At 39.1% G+C, this 15,153-nt stretch overlaps 1 protein-coding gene across 5 annotated transcripts in view; it reads right to left on the bottom strand.

Annotated features, from left to right (window-relative positions):
* Positions 1-15,153, bottom strand: part of HDAC9 (histone deacetylase 9) — a 324,682-nt gene that overhangs the window by 115,786 nt on the left and 193,743 nt on the right. For all 5 annotated transcript variants that reach the window (XM_026044923.1, XM_026044890.1, XM_026044899.1 and 2 more), the window contains 4 exons: positions 8,878-9,119; positions 7,799-7,949; positions 5,494-5,614; positions 3,459-3,580 (listed from right to left, as the gene is read on the bottom strand). In XM_026044923.1, the coding sequence (XP_025900708.1) occupies positions 3,459-3,580; positions 5,494-5,614; positions 7,799-7,949; positions 8,878-9,119 (636 nt within the window). The remainder of the gene's footprint in view (positions 1-3,458; positions 3,581-5,493; positions 5,615-7,798; positions 7,950-8,877; positions 9,120-15,153) is intronic.

Here is a 15,153-nt window from a genome sequence, read left to right as displayed (position 1 = left end):
TGGCCCTTTGCCAGAACATTTCTGCATTTATTTCAACAAGGTAAAAAAAGTTTTCTTTGAGAAAGCCTCCTGTCCTATGAAACCCATGTGGTTTGATACATTTTTTTTTCCAATTTTATAGCAGCCTCGTGAAACAGCTATTTTCCCAGATAGATACAGAATTATGGACATCAGCAATCAAAAGTACCTCACATTACATGATCAGGTTTTCAAAAGCACACAGTTCCCATTAGAGCTCTTGCAACGGTCAGTACGAATTTCCAAAGTGTACAGTAACCRGGAGGAATTTCCAAACCTCTCTGGGTAATTTTGAAGCAGGAGTCTCATTGAAAATTAATGAGACATGTGCAGCTCAGGCTTTTGGGCACGTTGCACAAACCTCACACATTATAACGGGTATCCACGGCGAGGTCTAGGGCACCTTTAAAATCCAATCTTGCGTTATTTAGGCCAAGTTGTGCTCTCCACTACAGATGTACAGCTTCCCCTCATGGTATATTTCTCCGTCCAGTGAAGCAATAGCTCCCTTTGCTCTGCGCTTTTTGAAAGTCTGTCAACACAGAGCATCTGAATGCAGCTGTGCAAAGAGCTGCCTACCCTGGCCTCTAGCCCCGAGGACAGTCCCAGCGCTCTGCGCAGCCGAGCTGCGTGAGGCCTCTTGCTGACAAGGTCTGCTGCTGCTTGTAAGGAAAGCTCTGATCCACAAGGCTGAGGGAGGTGAGCAGGAACCACCACCACTGCATTAATATGTTGACCCTGGTGCCTAACTTTAAGCACACAAACAGCAAGGCTCTGAGCATTTCCCCAGGTAGCTGTGTATCGCATTACTCTAGATGCTGGAAGAGTAACAGTAGAAGCTGTGTGGAGTATTTTCTCTTTACTATGGTCTATTTGAATTCATTTTAAAAATATTAATAAGGAGAGGCCACTTTAGGACTAATTAAGTGAAGATTAAATAGATTACTGAAAAAGAAAGTAAGAAAGAACGACTCAAGATTTACAATTCCTTTGTGACACTTGGTGTTCCCTTAGTACATCAAGATGTCAGAAGCAAATCATTCAATTTTGCTTCCCATTAAATCTGATCTTAAAGCAACCGATCCAATCAGAATAATCTTCCGAGGGCACCATATTAGATTTGGAGAAGCCATTTACATGCTTTATGCTATGAAAATGGGAAACAGAAATGAGAAGCAAAGCAAAAGTGTGATTGAAGTCTTCCATAGGTATTCTTTTCTCTAGGCCAAAAGGAATGTAAGGTTTACTTTCATATGAATTGCTGGCTTCACGCAGGTCCAGCGTCACAGCGGGCTCGCCAGGAGCCAGTGGCGACAAGCATTCATAGCCCAAAGGGAAGGAAAAGAGGTTCACCCTTGTGGCAAAGGTCAGATTTCTGCAGGCTTGCAGCCTGTCCCCGTGGACGAGTGTTCGTGGGACATCTTTGTGTAGTGAGGTCCCATGAGGATGACGGAGGCTCCACAATGTCCCCTCTGCCTGGAGGATGGCCCTGTAACCACCCAGATCAGATTAAGGTCATTTGACTTATGTCGATCTGGTTCCTGTTGCTTTTACTCTCAACCTGGTGAATAATCATTGGACCCTTTGTGGGGATATCGCTGAAGGCTGGAATTGCCACTCCAGCATGAGAGAGACCGAATGTGTAAACAGGATATTTAACAGGGTTACTATTTTCACTGACGCAGAGAGCTATCAAGTACAGTCCCTTGCTAACACGCAACATGTTGTACACTTCATTTCTATTTGCTTATCGGAATCACTATATAAAAACATTAATTATTGCTCATGTCATAAAAACAGTTAYGCTAATGACTATATTACTATTTGTCTATTTATTCTGCAGACATCTTTTCAGAGAGTCATCATGTCCTTTGTTCAATTTTGTAACTGATGCATTGCATGCCCAAATATTTGGAATAACATATAGAAAACATCTGGTTTTAATTATATTATAGTCCTCTTATGCAGACAATGGGAATTGAATTAAGGAATATTTTGAAACCCCCACAGAGATATAAAAGTATTAGCAGCTGCAAGAGAACTTTACTGTTACAATGTTTGAAAATGTTTTGTTTTACAGATCAACAGTGTGACACATCATAAATATCAATCATAATATTTAAGATATGTAAACATGAGGGAAAAATTAAAACCTACATTTCAAAAAAATGTAGATGAACTCACAACATTAAGAAGATGAAGGGCGTATCCTTTTGTTTTTAAAAATCAAGATGTTAGCTTAGTGAGAGAGAAAATATAACTTTTACCATGCTATTAAGCAGAAAGCTGCAGAAAGGTGTATTGCGACAGAACAGCCTGCACGTTATGTTATAGAATCTTTTTATAATGACACCATATTGTACAAAAGTCTTACGGAAAAAAATCCGCTGGAATAACTTAGCAGTTCGCCTTTCATTTTTTCATTCCTCTGGAAATATTTGGGGATATAATATGAGCCTAGAGAATCTATCCTGAAGTATTAGATGCAGACTGGATTTTCTTTCGGAATATATACTGGCTCCAAACACCACTTCTTTTCAAGTCAGTACCAGTTTTGCTGTTAAGTTTTCAATCTCCCAGTGGCTGAATCACATTCAAAGGCAGTTAGCACAGTCGGGGGCCAACCCTTCTCTCTGAATGTAACTGTATCACTCAACAGCAGGCTGAGGCAATAAGAGATCTAATGTTTTCTTTTCTTTTTTCCCTTTCCCCTCTTAGTGTCTCCCTCCATTCTTGGATAACAGTCACTGCAACAAGGGCCCAAGACAACAGCCACATGGACTCCACCACCATCCCTCTAGCATTCTTCATGGTGCAGAGCATGTCAAGTTTACAGTTCACCTGCTGTCAAGACATAAGGCTAAGTTGCTAAACGCTTTAAAATATTCTGAAAAGTTCAAATGAGTATTTTCTTTTAAAATATTAAACGCACACTCCTACATGAAGAATTTAAGACACACACATAAACATGGCCATATGTATGTTAACGCACATGTGCAAACAGACTTTGGCATCCGAATTCACAAAATATTCCATTAACCCACCTTCTCTGCTTTCCATGAATTCACCTGAAAATATCCGCAAGAATGTTGTCTAAAAGCAGCCTACAGTGTGAAAATAGCTACTGTATCTTCCGTGGAAAAGAAAGAGCTATTAAACAGAGAAGTAATAACTTGCAGAAAAAGAAAATTATACCATAAAGGCTCCCTGAAATGTCAGTCTATTTAGAAACCAAGGTTATCGGGATTGAAGATTGCTCTAGCTATTAGCGTTGGGAAATACTGGCTTTTGACATCAGATGGTCAATCTAACCTGGCAAAGACAGAGGATCTCTGAACCTGCCCTGGGAATCATCCTGAAAGGGCCTACTGATGGACAGCCCCGTTAACAGGTGGGAGAATTGCTGGGTAAGGGGTTTGGATAAACTTACTCTAACTCACCCGTTTTACGAAGTGGAAAATCATCCTTGGCATCTTGTGCTCCTGGCAAAGTGTATTTGTATGGTGGCGAGGCCCCGCTCAGGGGTGGAGAGCTTTGATCCAGTGAGGTATGGTGGGCAGCCCTGCAGCAGGCACAGAGAGGTCACACACAAATTAGCAGTCACTGAGGTGACCAGCAGTAACTATCCACACATGCTGTACACATGTCTCAGCTGTGTTTATGTTCTTGCCTCTCTAAGTGTGCACAAACCACAGGCTCATGTAACCAATTTCACTTTTACAGTAAGTTATGGAACTCCTCGGGATTCCCCAGAATGTGCTTTTTGCACTTATTATAAAAGTCACAYAGGATAAGAGTCATGTTGACCTACAGACAGGATCTGTCACCAGACTGGGGAATTGACCATTTTAGATAGCTGCATTTTAATATGAACCAGCTGAAGCACAGCAAAAGCCATTTATTGAATCCTGTTTATTACGTACAAAYAGAAGTACACTGATCCAGCCTTTTCTATAAGAAGTCAAGGGGCTTTTCAGGGACAGGGTGCTTGTACAAAGCTAATTCAAAATACTGAGCCCCTATCATCTCCTGAAAAAAACACTATTTAGTCAGGAGTGGACAAGGAAGCTAAAACCTTTAGGTTTAGTTGGTAGGGTTTGTGACTGTRCCATGACAAAACATGTAACATTTATGTCAGCAGAGAAGTTCCAAACTAAAGAGCTATTTCTGACAGCTAAACATAAGAAATAATGTGGGCAGACCTTTCTTAAACATGGAAACTGTAAATTGCAAAAAAAAAGAAATGCATCATTTGGCCCAGAGACAGTTGTGTGTGTGTATTTTTTATTTGGTGGAGGAAGCAGGAGAAAGGAGAGAAACTTTTAAACTTTGCATTTACCTACGCATTACTTTATTTGGCTTCTTGCAGAATCTCTCCCTGTCTTTTTCCGATACAGTGTGGTTAATCAAATTATAATATACCTCTGTCAAAGAGAGGCACTAATGTGAGATGAAGTACTACTTTCCCTTGTGTAGTAAAACACATCCCTTCACAGAGCTCCTAGTTCTTACTCATCTGAAGGCTCAGAGCTAACCTCACACTACTAGGCCAAAAATCTTACATGCTCCAGAGAATCTTGCACAGTATTTGGAAGAAATTATTAGGAAATATATCTCCACTATAAACAATGTAAGCATATATTAAAACATGTTACCACAAGGCTGTGATTAGCTCAGAATGGAAAATCCAAGGGCAGGCCTTCAATAATTCTTTTCAAGAATTAAGAGCAAGTACTAGATCAAAATCTACATATATTTTTTGTTTTTCCTATTACAAGTCAATTTGGGGGTCACACTGAAATCTTTCAGAAATGCAGCCAGAGTTCAGTTTGTARGATTGCCTGATAAAAACGTGCCAGTTGCAATACAGAAGGCAACAAGGCAGTAAGTCCGTAAACCCTGAGAACATTAAAAAAGCCATTACTGAAACACTAGTTTCAGTGTTATAAGTAGATTCTTGTCAAGAACAAGGCAACATCAGAACAYAGTTTTGAATACTGAAATCCATTAAAGTAAGAAAAGTGACCTACCAGCCTCCTCCGAATCCTTCATAGTTATACTATACCAATAACTGCACTAGAAGCCAGCACATCTTCAAGAAGAAATAAATTCTTTGCTCGATCCAAAATCAATCAGCCACAAAGTTGGGCTAAATGCAAAAATTTAATAGACCTGGCAAAYCAACAGGTATACTTGGAAAACTTACGATAGTGAACTGAGGAGATGAAGTAGTTAAGTTTATACCAATTCCTGACACCACCTGGTTCTGTGTGGCTCTCAGCTAATAACCTGCCAGATCGATCAGAACTACACTTCAGGTCTACCAAAAATACTTCTAGCTTTTTTTTCTAACTTTCTGACTGAACTTCTACCTCCTCTGAAGGCAGACTTGCAATATCCCTGCTGGAGCAGCATGCTGACATGCAGTTTTAGTAATAAGGCGAGGAAACAGCTGAACACTGAACATACGTGTACCAGAGCTTGGGGTGGCGGCTCATGGAATGATTCTTTCCATTTGCTGGAGAGTCTTTTGTTGCTGATTTACTTAATAGGAACTCTTGAAGTTTCTGCTTCACTTCCGTACTGGCCACTGCCCCTAAGAYAGAGAATTAAAGAGTTATCTGCACTGAAAAAGGTATTTTTGAACAAAACAAAAACCAAAACACAAAAGAACACCGGTGTCTTGCTGCTGAAAGTGTTGTAAACTATAAAAAGCACTGGTGGAAATCAGTCAAAATGAGATAACATCTGAATTAAACATTTTTTCTGTAGAATATTTAAGTTGGCCATAATCCAAAAACAGAGTGAAGTCATAAGGAGTATTTCAGCAGTAGATGAGGCCATTTATCCAAGGCCAGATGTATCTAAAGAATTTAAATTATTTCCTAATAATTCCCAAATATAAAAACAACAATAGAACTGAAAAGATAGTGACAAAAGGTCACTTCAAGTTAGCAGCAAAGAATGGGGTTTTTTTGAGTAGCGTAATAGTAATAGACCAGCAAGTCTCCCTTCAGAATATTGGCTTGATTACAGGTTGAACGCAACAGAAAGACTCAGCAGAGAATCTTTTTATTCAAGCCACTTAAAAGCCCATACCTGCAAAGTCTGGAAAATGAAACACAGTCTGAAACATGAGCTGTAGCTGATAACTCTACTCTCACAACACTGGAACACAACTAGCACATTTTGAGCTCTCTTGGGGACTAGCTTGATAAAGTGGAATGAGTAGAGCATACCAATGTCAGCTTGAAGTGCTGATCCTTGCTTCCAGAACTAGGCATGTTTCTTTAGTAATAATGATAATATTTTATGTAAAGAAGCATAAAACAAAAACACATCTTTGTTCAGTTTTCTTGTACAGTGATAAAGAAGGGAAGTAGCAGCACTAAGCATGACTGATAGTGTAAGTATTCCGTGTTACAAACCAACCCCACCCTGACACAGCAAGACTTGCTGGCCAGCACGTTCCCTGTGATCTGGCTCCCATAAAAACCTCTTCCCTGCCCCAGCTTCAGACCTCAGCTCCCATCTCAGAATCCACTTCCCTCCCCTACTCAGCTACATCAGCAGCACGTGTCGGGGCTGGACCAGTAGGTTCACCAGTGCTGCCTGGATGGCTGGTACTCACTGAACAGCCACAGAGCGAAACGGGAATCACTGAGTTCACACTGCTGCTTTTGCTTTGCTGGGAGCATTAATAAAACCCAAATGCTTATAGAGTGGCAGATTTCCATGATGCTTTTAGGATTTTTTTTGTTCTGCGTTCCAATTTGGGGTCTCCCTCATCAGCCTGGACAGTGGAAGTTCTTTGAAAGTTCTGTTTGGGAGTTAGATGTTGCCTTCATGGAGTCATTGCTCACCAAAGAAATAAAAGCCTCTTAATTTCTAAAGTTCTCAAGCTGTAGTATATCTACTGTCCAGCTGATATAGATTTTGCCTCCAAAGAAAAAGAGGTATAAGTTATGCCCTTATGAGCATAATCCACAGTTCTTTTCTGATTTGGTGTTTTTTTAGTTCATACTTTGTGCTCATTTATCAGGGCAAGTAACACTATCTGCTTGTGGCAGCTTCATTTTGATTACCTTCACAATGTATTTCTACAATCTGATTTTTCAACTGACCTCACTAAAGGGAACTATTTGTATCTGTCTCCCTCTAGTGAGCATCATATTCCAACAATATCCTTTATTTCTGTCATTTGCCTTAGAGCTATGGGAGAGCTAGAAATAACTACTGGTCAGGTGTTATGAAATGGTATCAGGAATAAACATATGGCAGTCTGAAAAAACAACAGGATTGTTTTTTCAAATAGTGTAAAAAATTAGATGCTTCGTTTGAAGACATTCTTAAATATTCTTAAATATTTTATTATATTTCAGTCTTGAAACAATGTTCCAATTACTTCATTAGCAATATAGATTGATGTTTTGTAGTGTCTCTCTATTAGAAAATAAATTCTTCAGACAGAAGTGAAGTGAAACCTGAGGTTTTCAAATTCCCTGTCTTTCCAYGAAAAGGAGGGCTAGAAATTCTTGTGAGGCATATCTACAGGTCTGTCAAAATGTGTTTTCCTACAGTTCTCCAAAACTGCAGCCAAAATAATATGCTTTTGTAGGTGCAACAGTGGCTCTTTCGGCAAGCACAGCTTTGACTTCTCTAGCTGTTCACACAGTTAATAACTTGCTTCAGATTCCTGTTCTTTGCCCCCTCCAGCTGGGAGAAGGTAAAGGGAATACATTATCTTTCTTGTTAGGATTCATGGTGCATTGACTCTTACTTTCTCGGCCTCTTTCTTTGCCTCTGAGGGGCGGAAGCTGTTGCTCCCTGCGATGCCTCTCCAGCTCCTGCTCTTGTCTCTGCTGCTCCAGTTTCTGCTCTTTTTCAAGGAGTTCTTGCTGTTGTTTAATGGCTAGGAGTTCCTGTTGTAACTTGCACAGAACAAAAAGACATGAGAAAGTGCAGCTTGCACTGCTTTGTAGGTCAGTGCTGGCCAAAATAAACCTCTTCAGTAACTGAGTATCAGCACTTTTACTCGTGCTTACATTTCTTTTTACCTCTTAACCCACTTTCCCATTCTTTCAAGTGGGATAGTGCATTATCACTTCTCAGTWAAGTCAGCTCTTACATCAGGTAGCAGCTTGCAGCTGTGGCTTCACTTCTCTTTTGGCAAATGCACTGAAACTATCCAGTGTTCCCCCTTTTTGCCAGTGTATCACCAAATTCTGGCTGCTGTGCTCAAATGCATTTGTCAGCATTACTGAACGGAATCTTAAAACAGTAATAATAACAGCAACTAGACCTTTCCGAAAGGGAAAAAATAGAAAGATAGCCAAGATCATGAATTCCCAGTCAAGATCCATTACAGCAATCCTATCATTGTACATGTAATCCCATAAAACATTTTCTTTTTTACATTATAGGACATAGTGCAGGGAAGTGTGAAAACACAACATTTTCAGGGCCTATCTTCACTTTATAGATGTAAATACTATGCTATCTATTTGATTTGTGGTCACACACTCAATCAGCTGCCAAAAAAGCAATCTTTTAATATACTTAAAATTGCACATACAGAAAAGAAAGCCATAGTGGACACTGACTGAAAATTTGGCTAAAAAATAGGTAGTTCAATCTTCTGTGTATATTGGTTTCATGAAACTGAGGAGTCAATACTACTGCCTTGGCTTGCTGCAAGTARCTTGGAAAAGCTTTTATCACCCAAATACAGATTAGCAATCCTTCAAATTCCACACTTAAGTCACAGCAAATCTTTCAGCAATACTGTCCCTCCACATCAGCCCTATACACATAATTAGTTTATGGATAAGCTGAGGGCTAAATGAAAAACGTTGCTACCTTTATGTGCTCCTGGAGCTGGGCCTGGTGCTGGCGGGTCAGGTTTTCATGCTGCTTCTGGAACTCTGCAATCAGCAGTTGTTTCTGGATTTGCTGCTGCTGCTGGATCAGGAGCAGCTCCTGCTGCAGCTGCTTCTCGCGCAGAATTGGGTCCACCATGGGAACCATCATCCTGAGATCAGTGCGCAAGTCTAAGGGTGAGATAGGCTCTAATCCCACGGGAACTTCCGACTTTACATCCACTGTGTGAGAAAAACAAATATATATATATACATAGCTATACATAAATTTTTTATATATATATATATATTTAAATATAAAATTGCAGAAGAACTGAGGTAATTCCTACTGGGGAAAGCTATTTTCATTTAAAAGCACCTTCAATATACACTAACAAAAACATTAATACAATCCATACCACATCCAAACTTTAGATATTTCTACAAGCCACCTGAGACTTTACAAACTATGTTGTCATTTTCCTTCCATTCTCTAGAAAAAAGAATATTCTCGGATGAATATTTTCTGTAGCAGATTATTGAGAACTCCAGTTCTAAAACCATGACACAGCCTAACTGAGCAATCCTTAGCGAGAACTTCCTAGGCACTATTAATGCATAACAGTGAACTCTCAGGGTACTTCTGCAATGTAAGATCAAGTTCTCACTTGAAGTTCTCCTTGGACTGCAAGAGAGTTTACCTTGAACAGAGGTTATATGAGAATAACATCACACATGAACAGGAACTGGATGTTGCATAGCTACTGCAGGTTAAGGAAATAAATATACCTAGGTCTCTAGAAAACACACATGGCAATAACACGTAGAAAATGATAGTAATAACTGGACAAACAAAGTTAAAAGTTGAATATAGCTTTTTAGAAAGGGAGCCCTATGCTTGGAGTGTATGAGAAAGGCCTTGCTAAAAAAGGATTGCTCCAATTTGCTGTAATAATGGAATATATTGTTAACCCAACGTTAAAATAGTTAATGAAGAAGTTAATGAAGAATTCTTKATTTAAGTGCAAGGGACTAAAAAGCAGAGGTGGAGAGAGAGATTTGATGATTCTCATTAGAATACATATAAAGCCTGAATCTTTTTATTAACCGGATAGTGGATATCTTGATCTGTTACAAAAAGAGAACACAAAGAAATAGCATTTGTGTAAAGAGAAAAAAAATCAGTAGCAGTCTATGATTCCATCCACTAGAGGACAGTGGAACACAAAAACATTCAGCTATTTCCACAGGAAAACACTACCATTATTAATTGGAAAAAAAAAACATGGTGCTGTGAAATGACCAGAAGTCAAGACTCGATCCATATTTTCTCCTTATTCTCTCTTTTACCTGTCCTTGTTCTCCAGGAACAACACAAAATACAAAACTCTGCCMAACGGGAGCCGCGAAGCTGCTAAAGTTGAAATTGCAGCAGACAGAGGTAACCCCCAATTGCACAATAAAATCTATTAGCATGAAATAAACAATGAATTTCATAAAAGAAAGATACGAGCCCTCAAATCTGGCCATATGCTTTTCTTGTCAATATTCTGGAAACATCGAATTTTGCTGACTTTTTTTTACTCTTGGTAAACCTCAAAGCATAATTCGCTTTCTTAAACTGCTGTCCCCACAGAATGATTGTGCCTAACTGCTTACTTTTGTTCTAAGGCTAATCACTAAATTATAAAAAATCACCTTGAGCTTACAAAAACTCTGCTTGATTATAAATAATTGCCCCAGACCCAGAGAAATGGACGGGCAAAACCCCCCGGCCTTTCATCCAATTTATTCAGCAGCGATCCACATTCCATTTGTCTAGACTAAATATAGCTGCGTTTATACAAGAAATCAATAGCGCTCGCAGAGAGCAGAGCAAAGACATGAATATTTCATCAAACTCGGAGAGAAACGGCAATCATCCGACTGACAGGTCGGCGGGGCYGACTGCCCCTCCGGATAAGCGCCGGACTCGGACAAGGGCCCTTTGCCTGCAAGTCACAATCCTATGGTAGGGCTCTTCTATTTTTAACATTAATTGCACCGTAGGTGACAAAGGCTTATCATGTTCAAAGTGGAGAGATGGATTTTCTTACGTTTTCCCTGACAGGGTAATAGGCCTTAGTGGGAGCAATAACAGTAACTGGAGCTCTGCAAACCCTGCAGGGTTTGCCTCACAATTGTGGTTACAATCCCAGCCCCGTGGGGCTCGTCTTGCAATAGTGTTTGCAAACTGGATCCTGCAGCTTGGTTTGCAGATACCCACTACGAATCAACCTCTYCACATCTGCAGGAAGAATCCGTCTGATTACGCTTCCCAATTGTAATGATCATCACACTCCTTAATTCACTTTGTAGCTAGAAGTGGGTGTCTTCATGGAAATTTCTTTCAGCAATTAGTGAAGGCCAAAGGCAGGCTTAGCTTGATGAGATTCACGTTTTCAGGGGTCCACACTCTCTAATAACAAATCAAATATTRAAACACAAATTTCATGAATTTCAGCTTTATTCATTAATGTGGCGGAAAAAAAAGCATTTAAGTATTTCTAGAGACTGGAATACRTAACACTTCATGTCAATAGTTATCACTCAAAAGATGATGTTTACTGACAAATAGAGACAAAGAGTTATTTGCTGTCATAAATTTTTGTTAGGTTATTTCCAATACTGCCTACTACTGTTGACACAACAAACATTAGCTTTTGGGGGCAATTGCAGTCTTACTATAAAACTATAATAGTTAATAGTTAACTTGACAATAATCGACCTCATCAACCAAATACAACTAAATGATTCTAAATAAGTAATTCTAAAATCATCAGTCAAACTGAATTTTGTGCTACTGCCTGTTACACAGTCCTCCTGCCACAGGCCATTTACGTTCTTCTCAYTGCTTATCAACTGACAAGCAAGGCACAGAGGAGAGTTACATCAGGGTAAAAAATGTGCAAAGGAGCAGAGAAGCAGAATCAGAAAGCACGCTAGCATACATGGGTTTTTTTTTTGCTGTTATTATTTTCAGGTAGAAATGGAATGTCTTAATTTGCAGTGCATTACCTGAAAACTTCACAAGACACACTGGGATGCAATATTTTGCCATCATGATTCACCAAACTACTACCCAGAGGAGGAAATGTATGGATAATAAAAGAAAATATTAACCRGAGTTTTATAAATGCCAATTTCACTTTAAGAAGACCTTTTATTTTTCAGGATTTCCTATATCAACCATGCAAACAGATTCCACAGGTATAAGCCAAAAGTAGGATCCTACCCTGGGTTCTCTACCCTGTGRTCTGGAAGAGCTTCTTCCCAGTTTCTCTGAGGGCTACAGAGGAAGACTAGGAAGACTAGGGTTTCCTCTCTGGAGTTGAGTTAACTGAAGCTAAACTTGCTGAGTTCAAGTTAACCATGGTGAATACCTCTGGAGGCAACAGAACATTTACTCAAAATATTGCAGAGAGCTCAGTGGTTTCAGAAAATACATCAAAATTCCAGTAGAAAAATACGTACTTTTTAATCAGCTAGTAACATACAAAAGGCATGTGTATTTATTTTTCCTAAAAAAAGATGTATTGCCWTTATCATATCTAACATAACAACAAGAATAGTCTTAAAAGAACCTCCATATCAATAATATTCTGAAGACAGGACTTCCTGCAGTGGTTTTGCCACTCTATAGAAAGAAAATAAGATTTTTGCAAATGGCTATTGAATATATTTGGAAGCTGGGCACATATTTATCARACTGTTAAGGAGCTTAGTTTAACTCTTCAGCTTTGTTTTTTGAAACTATTCCCTAAAATGGGGATCACGGAAAAACATCTCTTTCATTRAGAGCGGGCATTTCCAGCTCTGCTTCCAGTGGCGAGCTTTTGCATCTGCACACTGSTATATTAGAATACACAAGTCTCCTGATTCACAGCTGCCAAAAGTGAATACCAGGAAATCAAACAACCCACTTTCTTATCTTCATCTCTCAAGAGGGACAATCTTCTTTTTCACTGGCAATTATCTTTCTTGGCGGACATTTATGTCATCATTAAAAGCAGAAACTTACATGAGGGACGCTGTACTTAGCTGAAAGGTTGTCATTCTTTATTTGAGATGCAATGAAGAAATCTAATGGTTCTGCTCACTAAGAACATGTTTAGGACATTTATGGTTTTTACTTTAGAGGAACTGTGCTAATTTGTTGGGATTGTGGGGATTCAATTTTCATCCTTCAAAATGGAATTTTTGGGGTAGCTGATTATGTGGCTGGGATGGCAGAGTAAGACAGACTGGCCAGAGGAGCAGGGAACGGGGCAGGTTAAGCTCTTTACTTCTACTTGCTTATCCAAAGTAGCGGTTTAAGGTTTATGAAGTGAGCAAGCAGAACCACAAAACTTGGTACCTTAAATTTCTAATGCTGCAAGAGACAGAAGATGAACTCCTCTGCTGGCTGTTTCACTATTAAGCAACAAAAGTGTATTTCTGAAACAGATGATAATGAGTAAAATCTAGGAGACTCAATATGACAAGAAATGGTCATGCTTTATCCCAAATATCAATTCAATGGAATTACACAAAGAAAACAGAGCTTTGTTCTAAAAAATGGAGGCCACCTAGAGTCGTTATTAAGTTGTACAGCACTATCAACAGGTTCCATAAGCTTTTGATAAAATAAAAAACAAATCAGAGAAGTTTTTCACCTTTTATGTAAAAGACACAGCCTCTATTTAACCTTTTCATTCAAGGAAAGTGCAAAACCTTTCTTTTCCAACACTGACCCTCAGTACAGCACAGTAGTATTTACAGAGAAGTGTTCTAAATAGTAGATCCAGAAAGATGTAGACAGTACTTTCAATTTACTTTCCACTTTAAAATCTTTAGATTTGTCTGCCACCAAAACAAAGACTTGAAAAGACCAAGGATATCTGAAAAGGCACAGTGATATCTTGAGACTTACTGAGGAGTAAAGGATTGAGAACATGAAATACCAGAAGAGGCTGAGAGTTGCTCGAAAAAGGAACAGAAGGTAGCAGGAAAAGTTTGGCAAGGGAAGAAGAGACAAGGTAACTGGCAGGAGATGTAGTTGAGGAGGACTTGCCAGGCATTAAAATACTAGTAGCTAACTAGACATGAAACACRAGGAAAGGAATTAACAATTTCTGAGCCAATTGAGGCAGATCTTTCTGTGTTGAGAAGCAGCACTGCAGAAACATGGCTTGCTCTGTAATCTAAGAGCAGTCCTGGCACACTGGGTAAGTGGCCAAGGTAAAACAGACCTGGGGAGCAATGTGTTAGTTGTGAAGATGCTGGGAAATTAAGCGAGCAAAATCACTTACTAGTTTTGAACAGCCGCAGGACAAAGCCAGACATAGAAACTACTAATGGGATCCAGTGTTCGAGATTATGGAAAAAAATCCTAATTTGGAGCCTATTCTTCAGAGGAGAGGAGGTTCCTAGCTTTCTAACTAGGTCGCAGTTGCAACCCTTGGACACCTATACTACATACTGCAGGAGCTAGAAGTTGAAATATTAAGAATTACTAGAGACTTTAGAAGTGTATAAACTAGTAGACGCTAGTATATAAGCTAGTAGAAGCAATAARCTATGAAAGGTTAGGTTGCTTCTTATAGGATGCTTTATTCATTCCAGCTCTTGTACCTCGATTCTCAGCTAGTATCATCTAGGATTCCTCTGCTGACTTCAGTATAGGCAGAGCTGCTTTAGGCCACCTAAAAGCTCGATACAAAACCTTGCCCACTAGATAGAATAGTGGTGAAAGACGGTCCTAAGGGCATATCATTTTAGTATCCTTAATGACACAAAAGCCTCCACAAAAGCCTTAGGTTCACACTTGGATTTTGTTATGATTAGCTTTACAATGTTAAAGCCAACAGAAATTATTCTTTCACAAGGGATAGGGATAGGGATAAATCTAAACAAAATAATTCGCCACTTAGATTTCACTGGGTGTTTGTTTGTTTGTTTAATTGCATTTGCTCAATCATAGTCTGGATTGTGGTTGTCAACAGAAAAAGGAAAGAGGACAGCATAAGCAAATGGAAGAGTCTTTGCAAAAGCAATATAATGACTTTTAGTGGCTGTTAAGAAATGTGTTGTAATTTTTACTTTAAAAGCTTTGTCACCAGGAAAGGAAAGGTACAAGAAATTAAAACACATTTCAGATCTGAAGAAAATATGTTCCAGTTATTTTCTTGAATTATCCTTAAAGAGTAATCATTTAAACTGTACTATCATAGTATGAGAAGTATAAATGAGCTGTCAA

Source organism: Nothoprocta perdicaria, unplaced genomic scaffold (assembly GCF_003342845.1).
Source record: "Nothoprocta perdicaria isolate Ctin4 unplaced genomic scaffold, notPer1 scaffold_106, whole genome shotgun sequence".
In the NCBI taxonomy this organism is placed as follows: domain Eukaryota; kingdom Metazoa; phylum Chordata; class Aves; order Tinamiformes; family Tinamidae; genus Nothoprocta; species Nothoprocta perdicaria.
Note: the sequence above shows the minus strand (reverse complement) of the source record. Positions and strands in the feature narration are given on the sequence as shown.